General features: G+C 32.0%; 2 protein-coding genes across 3 annotated transcripts; both read right to left on the bottom strand.

Annotated features, from left to right (window-relative positions):
* Positions 1-265: 265 nt before the first annotated feature.
* On the bottom strand, positions 266-3683 carry LOC112706961 (uncharacterized). 2 transcript variants are annotated; one of them, XR_011864770.1, is made up of 9 exons: positions 3386-3660; positions 3133-3223; positions 2994-3054; positions 2689-2766; positions 2266-2339; positions 1899-2012; positions 1657-1764; positions 741-838; positions 266-627 (listed from the first exon to the last, which is right to left on the bottom strand). XR_011864770.1 is itself a non-coding variant. In XM_025758499.3 (9 exons), exons 1-9 carry the CDS (start codon positions 3490-3492, stop codon positions 541-543), a joined length of 759 nt encoding a protein of 252 aa, XP_025614284.1. In that variant the 5' UTR covers positions 3493-3683; the 3' UTR covers positions 266-540. The 2 variants fall into 2 exon arrangements, 1 of the variants encoding a protein (XP_025614284.1); XM_025758499.3 differs by having other exon boundaries at positions 741-779; positions 3386-3683.
* A 2891-nt stretch (positions 3684-6574) lies between these two features.
* Positions 6575-7931, bottom strand: LOC112706958 (protein FAF-like, chloroplastic). The gene is made up of 2 exons (XM_025758496.3): positions 7772-7931; positions 6575-7651 (listed from the first exon to the last, which is right to left on the bottom strand). The coding sequence occupies exon 2, from the start codon at positions 7636-7638 to the stop codon at positions 6829-6831; it is 810 nt and encodes a 269-aa protein (XP_025614281.1). The 5' UTR covers positions 7639-7651; positions 7772-7931; the 3' UTR covers positions 6575-6828.
* Between the last annotated feature and the right edge of the window lie 10410 nt (positions 7932-18341).

The raw sequence follows: 18341 nt of genomic DNA, 5'->3' as shown, positions 1-18341 counted from the left end.
TATGGGGTTACTCCATTCTGATTCATTTCCGTCTTTACAATGCTTTCTTGCAGTTCAATATTGCGGCGATAATGACGAAATGAAATACGTTGTTTGTTCATATTAACTTGACTGTGAAATTTTATTATATAATCACACGTCTAATTTTTAAGCGTCCAGAAATTGAACATTTTCCAGTTTTTAAACAGATTGCATGTTCACTGAATCTCTTTCTAAATGGACTTCTTGGCACTATGAAGGAAATTCTCAAATATGACTCGCTGGAGACGCAAACTAAATATAATCCTATTTTCAATAGGCCGGAACCAGCAAGTTACATAATTTCTGACAAAGACTTAATAATGACACACTAGTTAAAATCCCTATGTATGAGTTCTTGTGTAACATCCCATCTAGATGCATCTCGTGACCCCACTGATAAACATGCTAACAAGTATCCATCAAATTGACAGACAAAGGAATAGCCAGCATAAATGAGTGCTCTCTTCTCAGGGACTTCTTTGTTAGATTGATTGTGTATGAAATGCCTCCAAACACAGTCTAACCTCTTTTGACAGGCCTCTGAACGTAGGATTTGTTTGGATCTTCCGTCTTAAGCTTAGGGGGCCGAAGTTCTCCTTTCTTATTCTGCACATATATACGCACAACAAAATATTAGTCAAGGAATTTACCATTTCTTTTGCTCCGCGTGTCAAATGGAACAGCAGCTTATACAAAAAACAGCAAGCAGCATATCTCACCTTCTTTCCACCCTTCATGAAATCTCTCCAACTCGACACCTGATAATAAATCCGTTGTAGTAACATTATCCACATTTTGTACAATGTTAAATCTTTTTCTGAAGAAAAGCAATAAGAAAAAAACTGCATTGATATTTTAATTAGACTAAATTTCAAGTTCCTGTACAATATGAATCATCAACACTGTCAAAACTAAGTGGCGTGCATGATGGTTTCTTTGACTATATAATCTATAAATTCATTGCAACCAATGAACCCATATTAACTTCTTGTACAGCCATCTGAACAGAAAGTTGTTACTGACAATCCAAAAGAGCATTAATTAAAAAACAATAGAAAAACAATAGCCAAGTATTGTTTCTGAATTCAGAAACAAGTTAAATAAAGAACTGATGGTACTAAATGAAATAAATAGAAATGCGAAGTAAGTTTCATAATTGCCATTTGGCAATGATTGGGTGAGGTAGAGGAGAATGCATCCATATGAACAAACAAGGCTCTAGGGGTGTGATTCATAGACTCATGAACAACTAACATGCAACAAGAACTGAAAAATGGTGGCCACAAGACCAAGGCTGGCTTCCACCGTTTTGGGGTCTAAGGATGGACAACTTTATGCCAGCCTTATCTTCATTATTTTCCCTAATAATGTTTTATCTTGTTACTTTAATATCCACTTATATACTACTATCACACTGCTACTCAACTTTATTACAGACAGAAGGGAAGTACATGTGAACCCAAAAAACATATTGGGTTTGGGCCATAATCAGGAACAATATACATATTTGTATTATTGTACATTTCATAGGGAAAAGTTCGAAAAGTGAGACAAAGATTATGTTTTGTGGAAGATAATAAAACAAATTGCAGTTGGATGTATAATGAAAGTTAGACAAAATCATAGAAAACTAACCCTCTGTTCTCTTGTTCCTTCCCACTCTTCCTCATGTTCACGCTTCCTTTTCCACATCTCTTTTTGTTCCTCTTCATCCTTTTTTAATCTGCCTTCCTCCTCTGATATCTACATAATATTGAAGAAAATACAAGGTAAGAAACAAGAATGCCTTTTATGCATATAATTACTTTCAGGCTAAGTTTTCCTACATAAACAGCATCTTAAGGATAATGACAAGTAGTTAGACTGTTAGAGCATACCCTCATCTGCATTTTTCTTCTCCTCCATTCTTGTTCAGTTAATAGTTCACGAACCTTGATTTTGAGCTCTTTCTGGAACTCCTCTGACTGTTCATATTGTTTATCATATTTTCCCTGATAAGCACAAGAGAGAACAAAATATAATAGGTCTTTTGGGGGGGAAAAGAAAGGCAACCAGTATATTTTTTGTTTAGTATTGATAGCATACTAATTATAAGAGATTAGAAACAAGCAGGGGATAGACAGATGAAGAACAAAAAGAAAGACTCAGTGCATCACAACAAGAGGGTATTCCAAAATTCTAGGTTCTAGGTGCATAATAAAGATCACAGATTTGTATATAACTCTAATAAAACAGTAAACATACCTCTTCAACCAAAGACTTAATTTTCGAAGCTGTATCCTTCTTCAACTGCTTCTTCCTCTTTGCTCTAAGTTCTTCTGCAGTCCATATCAATAGGGGAAAAATGAGAGGCAATTCTTTCAGAGATTTGAGGACCAAAAAAATGAGAAACTAAAAGATGAGCAATTAAATAACACATGCAATGAAGAGAATATTGCACACAATAACAAACAAGTGGAGGAATGCAGACAAATGACCAGTAAAAATTAAGAGCACTCAGCTAAGAATCAATCAATAATCACAGCTGAAGTGCTAAAATTTCAAAGAAACAGAGAATCCAAAAAAGAAAAAAAATCCCAACCCACAAAGGAGGCAGAATAAAACCCCTTAATGGAAAGAATTTTCAGGTAAGAACTATATAATAAGTAAAAAGACAACCATACTAACCTTTAGCTGAATTGACCTGGATAAGAAGGTAATCTCTTTCATTTTGGTCTAGTAATAATTGTTGGGCTTTTGCTAGGGCTGCAGACAATTAAATAGCACAACAAGCATTAAGAACAATTAAAAACTTTCATGTGAACTTCTCTAGCTGCGCCTACAGAATAACATGCTAATTGATGTACAACTCTGAATTCTGAAATCCTACAGCAATAACATGCTATTTTACATCATAACGTTGCAGAATTCCATGCAAGATAACAAGAATAAGCTTAATAGAGAGGAAAGATAAAAGCATTAATTTCATATACCTCCAAAAGCCTCCTTTGCTTGTGGATGCTTACATTTATCAGGGTGAACCATCAAAGACAACTACAAAAAAGGATTAGCAAGTGTAAGTTGTAACAAGGCCAAGAACAAAATAGTTAGTTAAACCAACCATGAAGTTACCTTGCGGTACTGCTTTTTCACATCATCAGGTGATGAATCAAATGGAAGCTTTAGATACTCAAACGGATTCAACTTAAAACAAGAGAGAATCCTGCAAATGTTGATCAGCATACATACTTTAAACCAATAACAAATTAAAAAAAAAATCTTTTGTAGAAAAATTGTTGTTGAGCATAGTAAGAAACATCAAATTGAAGAAACATCCAGTTAAAATCAAAATTGAAGTAGTGCCCCAAAAAAAAAACCCTAATACCTAGCGACTTCGTTGTCCCTCTCGGCTTCGCTGACTTCGGCGAAGAAGTTCTTGAGAAGCAAATCGTCGTCGACGGTGGACGCAGCCGCAGAAGCTGTCTCTCCCATTTCTCCGATTTCAATTTCAATTTCAGATTTTACCAGCTTCTCGGATCAAACCACACCTGCAGCTGCAACCTCGCCAGAAAATATAAGATTTAGCTCCACCTACAACAATTTCGACGCTATGTTTGGGGACTTTTGTTTTTTAGAAAATAAAAAATAAAAAATAAAATTGAAAATTTCTAGAACCTATGTTTTTTTACGCTGTATGTTTGGGCCTTTTCTGCAAGTTGTATTTCAATGGTTTTGGGCCTTAATTCCTAGTCCGAAAAGAGATCCATTTTTTCTTATATGAAAATCTTTAAAACGACCCATTGGCCAGCGGCAAACCCTTAAATGGAGCTCAGTACCGCGACGGATTAGTCCTTGGCCTGCTGAGTTGGGGGATACCGTGAGAAACCAAAAAAGAAAAAAAAATCTTTAAAACGTTGAGGTAGGCAGGTAGCTGTTCCTCCTTGGTGAAATGTTCATAGAAATTATTTTGGATGATTGTGAGTGTAAATCAGTTTTATATGTCTTTTATATTGATAGTATAAATAGTTATGTAAAAAAAATAAATATAATTAAATGATTATATAAAATATTTTATATTATTAATATATTAAAATTAAACTCATATTTATAAACTAGCAAAAAATCAATTCTCGAACTTAGTTTGTTAGTGGGATAAAAAAAAGTTTGTAATTAAACTATAATTAAATTGGAACTAGGCAGTTGGTTGTCACGAAGGAATTGTACACTTGAAATGAGAAGGTTCAGTCGTAAATTATTAGAACATTTTTTAATTAATCTTAATTAATTAGAACCTTAAAGCATAAGTCAATAATAGATTGGGCTAGGAAAAAAAGAATTGTTGGGTCAGATGAATTGAACAATTTTTACAAAAATATTTAATAACAAATAAAATTAATTAAAATCAGTCAAAATTTATTTTATTTAATATTCATTAATTGTTACAACAATTAATAAAGTCTCTTTAATATTATCATAATTTTTAATCCTAAACATTACAAATTTATTCGCACTATACTTATACACACAACATTTAAAAATTTTATCTATTATTTAGTGTCAACCAAATTTTGAACCCAGGTACATCAGTTTTAAGAGAGAGATAATGATCACTAGATCAAAAATAAGTTAATTAGTGGTCAATCATAATAACTAAATTGAATAAAAGTTTTGTTAACTAAATATAGAGAGATTTAAATTTATAATTTCTTAGATGAATATAGATAAATTATGCTATTTGAATTATAAAGTATTGATAATGGACCATAAAGTAAAAGTGAGTGTAGAAAGCAAAGGCATGGCACTTACTAAAGCCTCCTTCTACAATACATTACATAGATATAGATTTTCCGTGGTGGATGAAAAAAATGACACGTAATGGAAAGGTTTCTCCAATAATTAAGGAAGAAAAATAAAGTATAATAAAATGACAGAGTTTGGAAACCAATTGCTTTAAATTAATATTCTAACTAATTTGGTCATATTTTTCTTTCCCTTTCTTTTTCTCTTCTTTGATGTTGACCCAAAAGATCATTAGAATGAAAAAAAAAAAAAAGCAAAATCACATTTCACACATTCACACTACTCTTTGCTAAATTGATCATCATATTTGTTTGTTTCCCGCCCAATGAAATTGGTAACTAAAATACACTATATATAATTTGTGCATCATTTATTTTTTAGTTGTGAATTTACTTAAAAAGTGTGGTACACTTACCTGACATGTGTTGATAGAGATTAGATTATGTTAAAGATTGTTAAAAAATTTTTTAAGAGTTGGATTAGAACACCAAATTATAAGTCTGAGCAAAAAAATGACTAATAGACTTTTTTATAGTTGTTTGGAATATTTAGTTGGAACGAAATAGTAGAATTTTCAAAATACTGAAACAGATGTTAAGGAAATCAAGATTAGATCATTTTTGAGTTACAGAATTTGAGATGGTGTTGATTATTAATAGCAATACCAGAAATAACAACAAAATATATCTTTTTATTTGTGTTTAGTATCTCTTATTTTTATGCTCTTTATTCTTACTTGCTTCACTTCACTTCAGTGTATTGAGCTCTTTTTATTTAAAAAAAAAATACACTATATATAATTCATTTAAAAGTTAATTAAAAGTAGATGATGTTATTGTTATCATCATTCTCTATATAGGTAACTCAAATTAACGATGACATAGAATGGTCTTGTAAATTATAAGAAAGATATTATTGTATTAATTATTAAATATTATCAGTTATTGATTAATTACATAAGTTATTAAAAGTTAGTTACTAAAAAATAGATGTATATATATAAGATTTGAATCTCACTGTATTACCTTCTCACCTTAGTTCGGCATTTTTATAAGTTTGTCAATTTTAGTATAGAAGTTGGGATATATATAGAATTAAGAAGAAAAAGGGAAAATAAGAGTGTTGAATTTAGTGTCTTAATAAGTTGGAAAGTCATGCATCATGTGAGGCAAAAGACAAACGAGGGGTGGATCCATGATGTTCCCAAAGAATAAGAGGAGTTAGGCAGAGACAGGACCCATTTTGGAATAACCCCATAAATAAAAGGGACTACAAAGTTGAAATTAAAATAAGCCATCCATAATAACGTTATAAATATAGGACAACATGATAAGTACCTAGCCAGTTAGGTAGGTCAACTATGAGCTTAATTAGATTATTACTATATATATATATATACACGAAAAAGGTTGAGTCAGTAGAATTTACTTTTTTAACCACTAGTCAATTAGTAAGATTTTAAAGTGTACATGTTAAATTATTAAACTAAAAAAATTAAATTAATGACTAAAATTATTGACAAAAAATAAAAAAATTTTATTAATTTTCTGACCTTTTTTTATACACACGGGTAGTGGATACTAAAATCATATGATAAGTATGAATTTTGATCATGTTTAAAAATATAATTAAAACTAGTCGTATATTTTTTAATTTAAAAATAAAGAATATGATAAAATTAAAAAGTATTATCAAATTTGATATCACTGTCAAAATTTACCTGTGTATACATGCACAAACACATACATAAATATAAATATAAACATGTTAATAATAAAATATGAAAAGAAGATAAGCATATATGAAATATATATGATGTTACAAATAATAAGTAAAGTATCATTGTCTCTTCCTCTGTCCAGTTAATTGATTTATTTGAACTAATTAATCAGCAGCTCCCTGAAAAGAGTGGAGCTAGCTGCTGGTAGAGACAACAGAGAAGACAGATATTAAGTAGAGTGATATATATAATAAAAATTAAATAAGAGTACATTATTATGGCTAATTAATTAATTAATCATCATGAAATTAAGTAGCAATGCAATGTGGTTCCCATAGTAGAAAAGACCTTCTAGAATCCTTGCAACTAATAATGCTCTTTGGATTATTATTATTGTGATGATGAACCAAGTAACCATCATCATCATCATCATCATCATCATCATCATCATCATCATCGTGATTTGCTTCCTCTACTTCATCATCTTCATCATATTCCTCTTCTTCATCAACAACAACATTGTCATCTTCCTCAAATTCTTCTTCTTCTTCTTTAGAAGCAGCAAAGGTAAGGACGAGACGACCGTCTTGGCGTTGAGCACAGAGCTTATTGTTGTTCTTGTTAATGTTTTTGTGAGAAGCTGCAGCAACAGCTGGCAAAGCTTCTAGAAACAGCCTCCCATTGCCGTCACGCCGGCGGGACAGCGTCCCAAGCGAAGGCAGCGGAGGAGGAAGAGAAGGAGGCGAACGCGGTGCGCACTTGTTGATGACAACAAGATTATTAGCACAATGCTGTTCTGGCAGAGCCTGAGTTTGAGCCTGAAATTGAGTCTGAACGCGAGAAGGGACCGTATAAGAAGAAGAGGAAGAGAAGAGAAGATGATCGGAGCCGGTTTCGGATCCAAGGCTTTCAGTGCATATCTGGAGACTCTTATCACTGAGAGAGGCTTTTTTAGTCTTTGCAACGTAATAAGGAGGAATGCAATTCAATGAATTCATCAATGTTTCTTCTTCCATGGACTTATTATTATTGGACATCAAGATTGAACTCCAGCATGTTCCAACAAACATCTTACTATTACTTTCTTCTTCTTGCTTCTTCATTGCCGGCACCATCATCTTAATTAGTAATCTGCATCCAACAAGTATTATGATCAAAGTTAATTAATTCACAATAACAACAAAGCCTAGCTAGTGATATTAATTTCAAAACCCAAAGCATATTAAGAAAACACATAGATATATATAGTACCTGTGATTATTATCAACAGAAAAGTTAGGTTTGAGATGAGAGTTCAGGTGATGGTTGTGGTTAATTGATGTGAGAAGGAAATGGGGTATTTATAGGGTGCCAAAAGGAAGAACCAATAACAGTATCTATCTACTGCCACGATTGAAAAATCTCCCTTTTCAGGTTTTCAATATATTTTTTTTTTCTTTTCTATTGCTTACGCTAGGGTGTTAATTTTTTCATTTTTTGCTATATATCATTAGGTAATCTCTACCTACAAGTGTTTTGTATTTACAAATTTTATAAGTCTGAACAAATCCACTCATTAAATGTGCTGCTTATATTACGTGCCTTTTTAACAGAATTTTAAATCAATTCAAATCAATTAATGCATAAATATATAACTTTCATTTTTCAAAAGATTTCATTTATTTTTTTGAATTTCTTGCCATATTTGTTGGATCTCCTTTGTTCGTTCTCTCTTTGCTTCGTTTTTTCGATTTTCATGGTTTCTGAAATCAAGCTTTAAAATCGTTTTGAAGATAATGGAACTTCAGAAATACACCAAAATGATTACATAAATACACCAAAATGATTACAGAAATACACCAAAACGGTTACAGAAAGGATTACATAAATACACCCAAACGGTTACAGAAATACACCCAAAGAATTACAGAAATACACCCAAAAGATTTAAGAAATACACCTAAAACAGGGAGAGACAGTATATTTCTTTTTGAAACCTTTTAATGTTTTGCTGGTTAAGGATGAGGCACATGGCAGAGACAATCTAGAAGAAAAACCTAGAAGAACAATAAAACAGTACCTTGAATAATGTTTCTTCCTTTTTTCTGGTGATTTTTTATGGAGATTTGCATCTTTTCTTCTTGATTTCTTCTACTCTTCGCGAGGAGTTAGAACGTTTCTGCAGAATCGTAGTAGTTTGTTTCGAATGTTCCTTGAATCTTGATGGTTCGCGTTTTGATTGAGGAAGAAGAGAAAGAGTATACGTGTTGTGGAAGGGGCGCGTGTTTTTTTCTTGATGGTTTGCGTTTTGATTGAGGAAGAAGACGAAGAGTGAACGTGTTGTTGAAGAGGCGCGTGTTTTTTTCTTGGACTTGGAGCAACTTGTATAGTTTGTAAGCCAAAAATGCTTGTATGTGTAGCAGGCCTCATATCATTAATATTATTAGTTGACATTTTTTCTTTTAAAATTTTTTTTCTGTTCAATAATAACCCAAAAAATTGTTTTCTAATTTTATCACATTTATCATTCATACATATAATTAATCATGATAAGAGTACTGTTCATACCCTGACTCAATACTATGGTCCAGGCCCAAGTAAATTAAAAAGGCCGAATCAAAAGGTTGGCCTTACCCCCTAATCGACCTCCCATGAAAGAGGTCGGGTTCGACATGAGCCCCTCCCCAAAGAGGTCGGGCTCGAGATGAGTTGGCAGATAACACTTATTCAAATAAGTAATTGCCCCCTAAAATCTCTTATCCACTTCCAGAAGCAATATCTCAACAACCCTAAGATAAAGGGACGGTTATCCACCTTCAGAAGTAGAACTACTCCAACGGTGGTTATTGGATCACCACTATAAATACACTGATACACTCAGGTAAAACTAAGTTCCAATATTCTCAAAACTTGCGTACCCCCTTACTGACTTAAACATCAGAGTGTCTTTGCATGTACCACCCTCTATTCTTCAAAACACATAATTTCCGATCGTGAACAAGTCCGAAATCACCCTCCACTGACGTTTGGGCCAATCCTTTAAGTCCAATCCACCTATCTCAGATTAACTACGTAACAAATACCAAATTAGATTTAAAATTAAAATGTTCTATGTACATAAAAATCAATTATTATATATTTATATATATTTATTTATAATAATATAATAACAAAAATTTATAAGATGTCAAATACACATATAACTAGTGACTGATTTTTTTTAGGCATAACATAATTGAAATAAATTTTGTACTCGATCTAAGCTACTTGAGATGAGCACTATCAAACAATTAAATCATGTCAAAATATTGTCATTTAGTTTAAAAGTAATAATTAAGATATTTAATTGATCTTTTTAATTAGTAAAAATTTAAATATATATGTTATTTTTTAAAAAATGTCAAAAAAGATAAAATATTTAAACTTTTTTATCTAAAATAAAAATCATAATTTAAAACTCTCAATTATTTTTCTTAGTTTAATATACCACTAAACGTGTATTATTATTAGTAAATTAATGTACCATGCATGCTTGTCTGATCTTATCTTATATGTAATCAACACATGATGTCTTTTTCATTAAGTTCTAAACATATACACTTGCTTTGATGACATATGGTAAAAATCAATAAAGCATATGTAGCTAATGATCTACCATTTTGGTGTAACAAACAAACAAATTAAAGCTCCTTTTGAATTAGTAAATTGGAGGAAATTAAAAGGCTCGTCTACTAAACGAAAGTGAGCACCACAATCCTCCATTCTCTCCAATACCCATCACCCACCAAAAACATACATAGTTGAATAATTCATAAAAAGTCATTGATTAACATCAATGAAACTATGAAAAGGGTAGTGAGGTCATTGCCACTACAACCATACTCAATGGAGAAAATAAAAGAAAAAGGCATGGCTATAATGTAGAACTATTATTATATATGTACATAAAAACATTTATTGGATGAAAATGGCTTAAGAGGGAAGCAAAGGAATCAACTTTAATTTTGGAGAGAGCAATATGATTGGGCGGCTAGAAATCCCACAATCTTATTGCCTCGTGGAGAATCCGACACTAACATCTAATATTGATTTCAGACTATAGTAATAGTGTATACCTTTCTTTGTCTTTTTTTTTTCCTTTTTACTTTTTGATGGTATATATATATGTGTATAATTTATTTAGAAATCATAATGGAATAATAATATGTGGAAATAAATGAAAGCGCGTCACGTCTAACTTTTTATGAACCTTTTCGGACGGACACAAGACTTACTTCATTTGGCAGTCGCTCTTGTTTATGCTCCGTCTTTCTCACATTATTTTGCATTTGTGCATGAGTTAGAACAAACATGTTAAATATACATTAAAATTAGTTATTAAAATATAAAATACATATTAAAAATAAATTAAATTATATATATTGATATATAAATATATAATAATTAATTTTAATATATAAATAATATTTTTAAAAATAAAAAATATTAAAAAATATTATTAGTTTGCATGCATATGATTGTAAAAAAAAAAGAATGAGAAATTTAAATCAAGTTAAGTGTATAAAGAATAAAGATGGAAAGATTTTAGTTCAAAATGAGAAGATCAATGAAGATAAGAGAACTACTTCTACAAATTATTTAATGAATGACAGAAGATTCTTTTGAGCTTTGGTTAGTTGTACACGAGGGAAGAAGATCAAAACTTCGAATACTATTGAAGGATTCGAGACTTCGAAATGAAAAAGGATCTAAAACAGTTAAAAAATGACAGGGTAATAAGACCCGATAGTATTCTGATTGAAGTTTGGAAAGGCCTTGGAGATAAAGACATTAGTTGGTTAACTAAACTTTTTAATGAGATTTTAAAGTCAAAGAAGATGCCAGATGAGTGGAGAAAAAACACCTTAGTACCTATCTACAAGAATAAAGGGGATATATAAAATTACGAAAATTATAGAGGGATCAAACTCATGAGTCATACCATGAAGTTATAGGAAAAGGGTGATAGAACGGAAGTTGAGACAAGAGACACAAGTAACAAAGAACCAATTTAATTTTATGTCAGACAGTAGAATGTTAAATCTGAATTTGAGTGGAGTGCTACAAAGAGAAGGTTTTATTCAGTTAAAACATGATTACTCTCTTTTCACTAAAATCATGGACAAAGGATTTACAATAATTCTAATTTATGTAGATGACCTCATTCTCTCTGGAAATGATATGGAAGAAATCAGCAATGTAAAGAAGGTATTGGATGAAAAGTTTAAAATTAAGGATATAAGCAGATTGAAGTATTTTATAGGACTGAAATTTGTTGATAGTTCAAGAGAATTGATAATTTGCCACTACAAATACACATTAGACCTATTAGAAAAATTTAGCATGTTGAGTGCCAAGCCAGCAAGCACTCCCATGTAATATTCTACTGCTCTTTCTCTGAGAATTCTGGGACGAAGTTGAATGATTCATTATGGTACATGCAACTAGTTGGAAGGTTGTTATATTTCACCAACATTCTTCCTCCTCCTCTTGTGAATCTTCCACCTCCTCTTCCTCTTCTTCCTCCAGTACCACGATTGAAGTTTGGAATGGATGAAAAGGAGGTTTGTGTGAGGTTAGCTTGCATCACTAAATTTTCTGATTTTCTACACTTGTCCAACATTTCATCATGAGTTAATAACATAGTTTCAACTTCACATAGCGTAAACATATCTGGTTTTGAATTGATGGTAGTCATAAGTATTTGATAATCTTCATTTAGACCTTCAAGAATAATTTTAACTTATTTTTCTGGTTTGAGAGGCTTTTTCGAGGCTGCTAATGAATCTGTAATAACTTTGATCTTTGAAATATATTCTAAAGCAGTGAGGTTGTGTTTCTTGATAAGCTTGAGTTGTGCCTTTAATTGTTAGATTCAAAGTTTTGTAGACTCAACAAAATATGCCTCGATCCTATTCCAAATCTGGTAGTTATAAGTACATCTAACTATTGTAGGTTTGATAGCAAAATCCATAGAGGCCAGAAACCATGAAATTAGGCTTTGATCATCTTGAATTCATTGTTTGTATTGAAAAGATTCAATACCACCAGATTGATTTTCTGAATTTTCAAAAGGTGCAAAAATCTTTTCTTGATAAAGGTAATTTTTCAATGCTTGTCCTTGAATGACTACTAAAGCTTGTTGCTCCCATGTCTTGTGGTTATTTTTTCCTAACATATCTTGAATCGAATTAAAGTGCCTTTGGTTGAAGAATTGCAGTGGAATTTGAGAAGAATTTATATTTGCAACACTTGAATCTTTATTAGCAGAGATAGTAGAATCATCTGACGGAGAAGTCATGGATCTTCGAAAGACCTAAGTTCTTGATACCATAAAGAAGCTTTGGAACACTAACTAGTTTAGCAAGAAATCAAAAATGGAGAAAAGAAAGGAAAGCAAAATGAAGCAAAAAGGAATTCTTTTATTTATGAATACCTAGAGATGTATGAAATAAATAAAATGCTATCTCCTTCCTAAAAGGTCAACTACTGATATATATACTAGTACAAGAGAGAGGAAGTTAATAACAAACCACTAATTAGCCAAACTAATACTCTGTTTCTAATAAAGATTTACAATCTTTATCTTTGTTATCCTTCACACCCCCCTCAAACTGGAGTATGGTCGAAGAACTACTCGCAGTTTGACCCGTAATCTCTCAAAGGCAGCAGCTAATAATTGTAACATCCTAGGTAAAATCCTATCCTTGAAGGCCTTTAGATAGGGTGTCACCCTTGATAGAAAACCAATAAACTCAATCGTTATGCAAAGAAGGAGGAAAATACGCATGAAATTTTGGGTAGCAATCGAATAGCACTGAAAAGACAAAATTGAATACATTCAAAGAAGTTCGAGCAAATAGAGTAAAAATAAAATTCCCATGAGCACGATTCTAAAGGAAGAAAGTGCTTAAAAGTAATTATGACGAAAGAAAAAGAAACAAATGCATCCTAACTAATTTCATCGAAGAAACTCCCGTCCTTGTGTCATATTCTATCCTTGGTCAGGACCTTTCAGTCTTTCACGAATTGAGGTACTTGCAGTCCTCTTCCTAGCTAGGGCTGTCAGACTCCTCTTCTTCTGCCTCGAAATTTGATTTGAGATATACCACCTCGGGTGACCGTTTCTTGAGTGTTGAAGTGTTCGTATCTAGAAAGGTTATGACAAGCAGTTGGGGGTCTCTTTCTATGAAATTCCGACCTAAGTAGATAGTTTGGAGTACGGTAGTAGTGGTCGTAACTACCCATGCATGCTTCGAGGGTTCATACTCAGAAGTTACTCTCAAGGGCGCTGCGTCGTCTCCATTCGTTGTGCCATGTTCCTCTGGAGATAGTATGGGAAAAAAGAAGGGATGAGAACTTAAAAAGTCTCGATAGGAGTGCTATGTAATATCTCAATAGGAGTGCTATGTAACACTTCCATATCTATCCCCAACCCATATGCGAAATTTAAAAATCATATGGCATTGCATGTATTATGAACATTTCTTGTAAAACGTAAAACATGATAGGCATAAAAGAAAAGCACGTAATATTGACATAGGCAAGTCAAATAGAAAGGATAATAACTCATGAAACATCAACATAACCACAACTTAAGAAAATAAATCTTAAAAATATAATTATAATCAAACTTTTCTTTATACTTCTCCTTTCTTATCTTGTAGCTTTTACTGAAGGTATTGAGGTCAAACAGGTATAAAAATGGAAGTCCCCTTCTCTTACCGAAAGTTCTTATCCCGAACATTTTGGCGATCACCTTCCCTTACCGAAAGATCATCTCGATCGATCACTCTCCCTTACCGAGGGATCATCTCGATATCTTGTCTTTGGGGTCACCTTCTCTCACCGAAGAATCATTCCCTCAGTTCAATTTACAAATAGGGTTGTTTAGACATATACAAGAAAATCATACAAGAAGAACTCATGCAAGAAGATAGACAAATATGGTGATAAAAGAGACATATGAAATAATGAGACCCTAGTTATATGGCAACATGTACTCTCTAATTAAAGAGATATTAGTAACAGAATGGCATAAATTGAAAGATCATATTAAAGTACAGGAAATAGGGCATATTAAATAATTGAATAAAACTTATAAAATGGTACGTACTCTCGACCCTAAAGGAATATTAATAATATAATGGCATAAAAGATCATATAATTGCACATAATGAAAATAGGCATATTAAATAATTGAATAAAACTTATAAAAGGGTATTTACTCTCGACTCTAAAAGAATATTAATAATATAATGACATAAAAGATCATATAAATGCATATAATGAAAATAGGGCATATTATATAATTAAATAAAACTTATAAGAAGACATGTACTAATGAAGAGGATATAAATAACATAATGGACAAACATGATCAATGTGGATAAAAGATGAGAAAAAAGATAATTAATGCCATAAGACACTGAAACATGATAACATGCATAGATAGTAAAAAAATAATAATAGAGTATAATACATGCCAAACATAAAAGTAAAAGAAAGTATAATTCTCTACTCTTTTTCTAACGCCTCTTTATTGTCTATGAGCTTGTCTCTTGTATTTACACACAGAATATTTTCGTAGAGAGAGAAGGGGGAGAAATAGTGTTTGAGAGGGGTGATCTTCTACCTATTGGTGTACCTCTATTTATATACTTTTAGTCGCAGGGTGGTTGAAATAATTTTAAATTAAAAAAAAGGCAGTTATTAGATTCATATCCATAATTCAAAATTCTAAACCGATCTCCTAACTGATTTTCAAAATTTGAATTTAATTTTGTTTCCAAAAGGGGTGAAGGGCGGTTGTTACAATAATAGCTTGGTGAAGATGTTTGCAATTTGTTCAATCCCTGGAATATGCATAATATGAAGGGAGTTGTCCCTCAATTTGTCTCGAATTAGCTGGACTTCAAGCTGAAAATGCTTGGTCTTGTCATGCAAGATTGCGTTGTGCATAAGCAGAACTGTGCTAAGGTTATCACAGTAAATAGTGGGAGGAGTTGGAAGGAAAACATCTAACTCTTGAAAAAAGTTTTTAAACCAGATTAACTCAGTTTCACAAGATGCCAAATTTCTGAATTCTGCTTTATTAGACTCCTACTAACAGTAGATTACTTCCTACAAGACCAAGACACTAAATTAGTGCCAAAATACACACAAAATCCAGACACTGACCTTCGATTCTCAATATCATCAACCCAATCCAAATCTGAGAAAGCATAGAGTCTTGTATCATTGCATCTATGAAATGTCAATCCAAACTCCTTTGTCCCTTACAAGTATTTTAATATCCTCTTTGTTGCTTTCCAATGAGAAAGAAAAGGTGCATGCATAAACTGACTTAATTTATTGACTGCAAAAGAGAGATCTGGATGAGTGATGGTTAGATATTGCAAGGAACCCACCACTGTCCGGAATAGCTTAGGATCTTCAAAAGCTTCAGCTCCTGAAGACAAGAGCCACAGAGAAGAAATCATTGGTGTTGGCATTGGAGATGCCTCTCCCATGCCAACTTTAGACAACAAATCTATTATGTATTTAGTTTGTGACAGATGAAAGATACCATCTTTGGTGTTTTGAACTTCATTGTCCAAAAAATAACTTAATGGTCCCAAATCCTTCAATAAAAATATTTGATTAAGTTGTTGAATCATAGAGGTTATTTGATTAGAGTTATTCCCAGTTATAATTACATCATCAACATAACATAAGATGTAGATTAAGGAATCTGAATTTCTTCTAATAAAGAGAGATGTGTCACAATTAGCACTTTTAAAGCCAAATAGATTCAAAGTCTTACTGAGTTTTAAAAATCATTCTCTTGGGGTTTGTTTTAAGTCATAAAGAGAATTGTTCAATTTACAAACATGAGTATCACTTTTTTGTTCAAATTCAATTGGTTGAGACATGTAAATAGTGTGTTGTAAATCACTATTCAAGAAAGCATTATTAAAATAAAATTGCCTAATGATCTAATTTCTAGATAATGCTATACTTAAAACTAATCTAATGGTAATTGGCCTTATAACGGAACTAAAAACTTACTCAAAATCAAAGCCCTCTTGTTGATGAAATTTTTGTGCAACTAACCTAGCATTGTATTTTTGAATTGATCCATCAGGTAGCTTTTTGATTGTGTACACCCATTTGCACCCAATAATTTTGGCATTTTGAGGTATAGGAACTAAATCCCAGGTTTTAGTTCTTAGAAGAGCATCATACTCTTCAATCATAGCTCTATGCTAATGTGAAATACCAAGAACAATAGTTAATGTTTTATAGATATAATATAAACTATTAGTGATAGTATTAACCGTAGCAGTAAAGATTTTTGGTCTAGAAGAACCAATTTTAGACCTGGTTGCTATAGGATGTACATTTAGAGAAGGTTTAGATTGTTATGACTCAGATAGAAAATTATCTTGTCTCTCAACAGAAGAAGGCTCTATGTGAATATCTGATATGGATATTATAGAATCAATATTAATAGTAACTATATCATCATTTCTAGTATTAAGAGTATCTTGGTGAGTTTGAGTATCAGGATGATTTAAATTATTATTAGTAGTAACTATATCATCATTTCTAGTAGTACGAGAAGACCAATCATTAATATTAGTGGTAGTGCTAGTGTTTCTTGGCATAAAAGAATCCGTACTGATAAAAGGAGTATAAGAGTAGTGATAGGTAGGATTCGTGTCGATTCGGATTTTCTTAAAATAAGAATCACTTCGTTGGTATCATAGTCTAAACCGGCAATTAAATTTCTCCAATCAAAATTTGATTTTCCAAATAAAAATATAATCAAAAGTAATTAAATCTCGAGTCGTTCTCTTTAGGAATGCAATTAAGGTTGTCACACTTTTGGTTGTGAGAAAAAGGGGTTTTGCAAGTAATAAATGGAAAATGTAAAAGAACTAAGAGATGGTCAAAATTGAAATTAATGCAATTAAAAGAAAAATAAGGTCAACTAGTGAAAATGCTATAAATGCATAAAAGAGCCTTGACTTGGGAATGAGAATTAAGAAATCCTATCATCGTCATAACCATAACTATGGCAACTATGATGAGTCAATCTCGCTTCGTCAACCTCTAACATCGAGGAGTAAATCAAGCAAGCATAATTGATCTTAATCTATAAGTCCTAGCTAACTTACTAATTTTTTAGTAAAAAGCTAGCGTCAATGGAAACAAGAGCCAACTAACTCCCTCCTTCTCTTGTGAATCTTCCACCTCCTCTCCCTCTTTTTCTTCCAGTTCCACATTGAAGTTTATAATGGATGGAAAGAAGGTTTGTGTGAAGTTAGCTTGCATCACTAGATTCTCTGGTTTTCTATACTTGTCCAACATTTTATCATGAGTTAACACATAATTTTAACTTCACATAGGGTAAACATATCTGGTTTTGAATTGATGGTAGTCATAAGCATTTGATAATCTTCATTTAGACTTTTAAGAATAGTTTTAACCTATTTTTCTGGTCTGAGAGGCTTTCCCAAGGCTGCTAATAAATTTGCAATGACTTTGATCTTTGAAATATATTCTGAAGTAGTGAGGTTGTGTTTTTTGATAAGCTTGAGTTGTGCTTTTAATTGTTTGATTTGAAATTTTGTAGACTCAGCAAAATATGCCTCAATCCTATTCCAAATTTGGTAGCTATAAGTACATCTAACCATTGTAGGTTTGATAGCAGAATCCATAGAGACCAGTGTTGAGTTAAGAAATTAACTAAATTAATTTGATAATGAAAAACATTATTTTTAGTGGGTTAAACACCCAATTAGTTTTTAATTGAATT

The sequence above is a fragment of the Arachis hypogaea genome, chromosome 8 (genome assembly GCF_003086295.3).
Source record: "Arachis hypogaea cultivar Tifrunner chromosome 8, arahy.Tifrunner.gnm2.J5K5, whole genome shotgun sequence".
NCBI lineage: Eukaryota > Viridiplantae > Streptophyta > Magnoliopsida > Fabales > Fabaceae > Arachis > Arachis hypogaea.
This window is presented reverse-complemented; position numbering and strand designations above follow the sequence as displayed.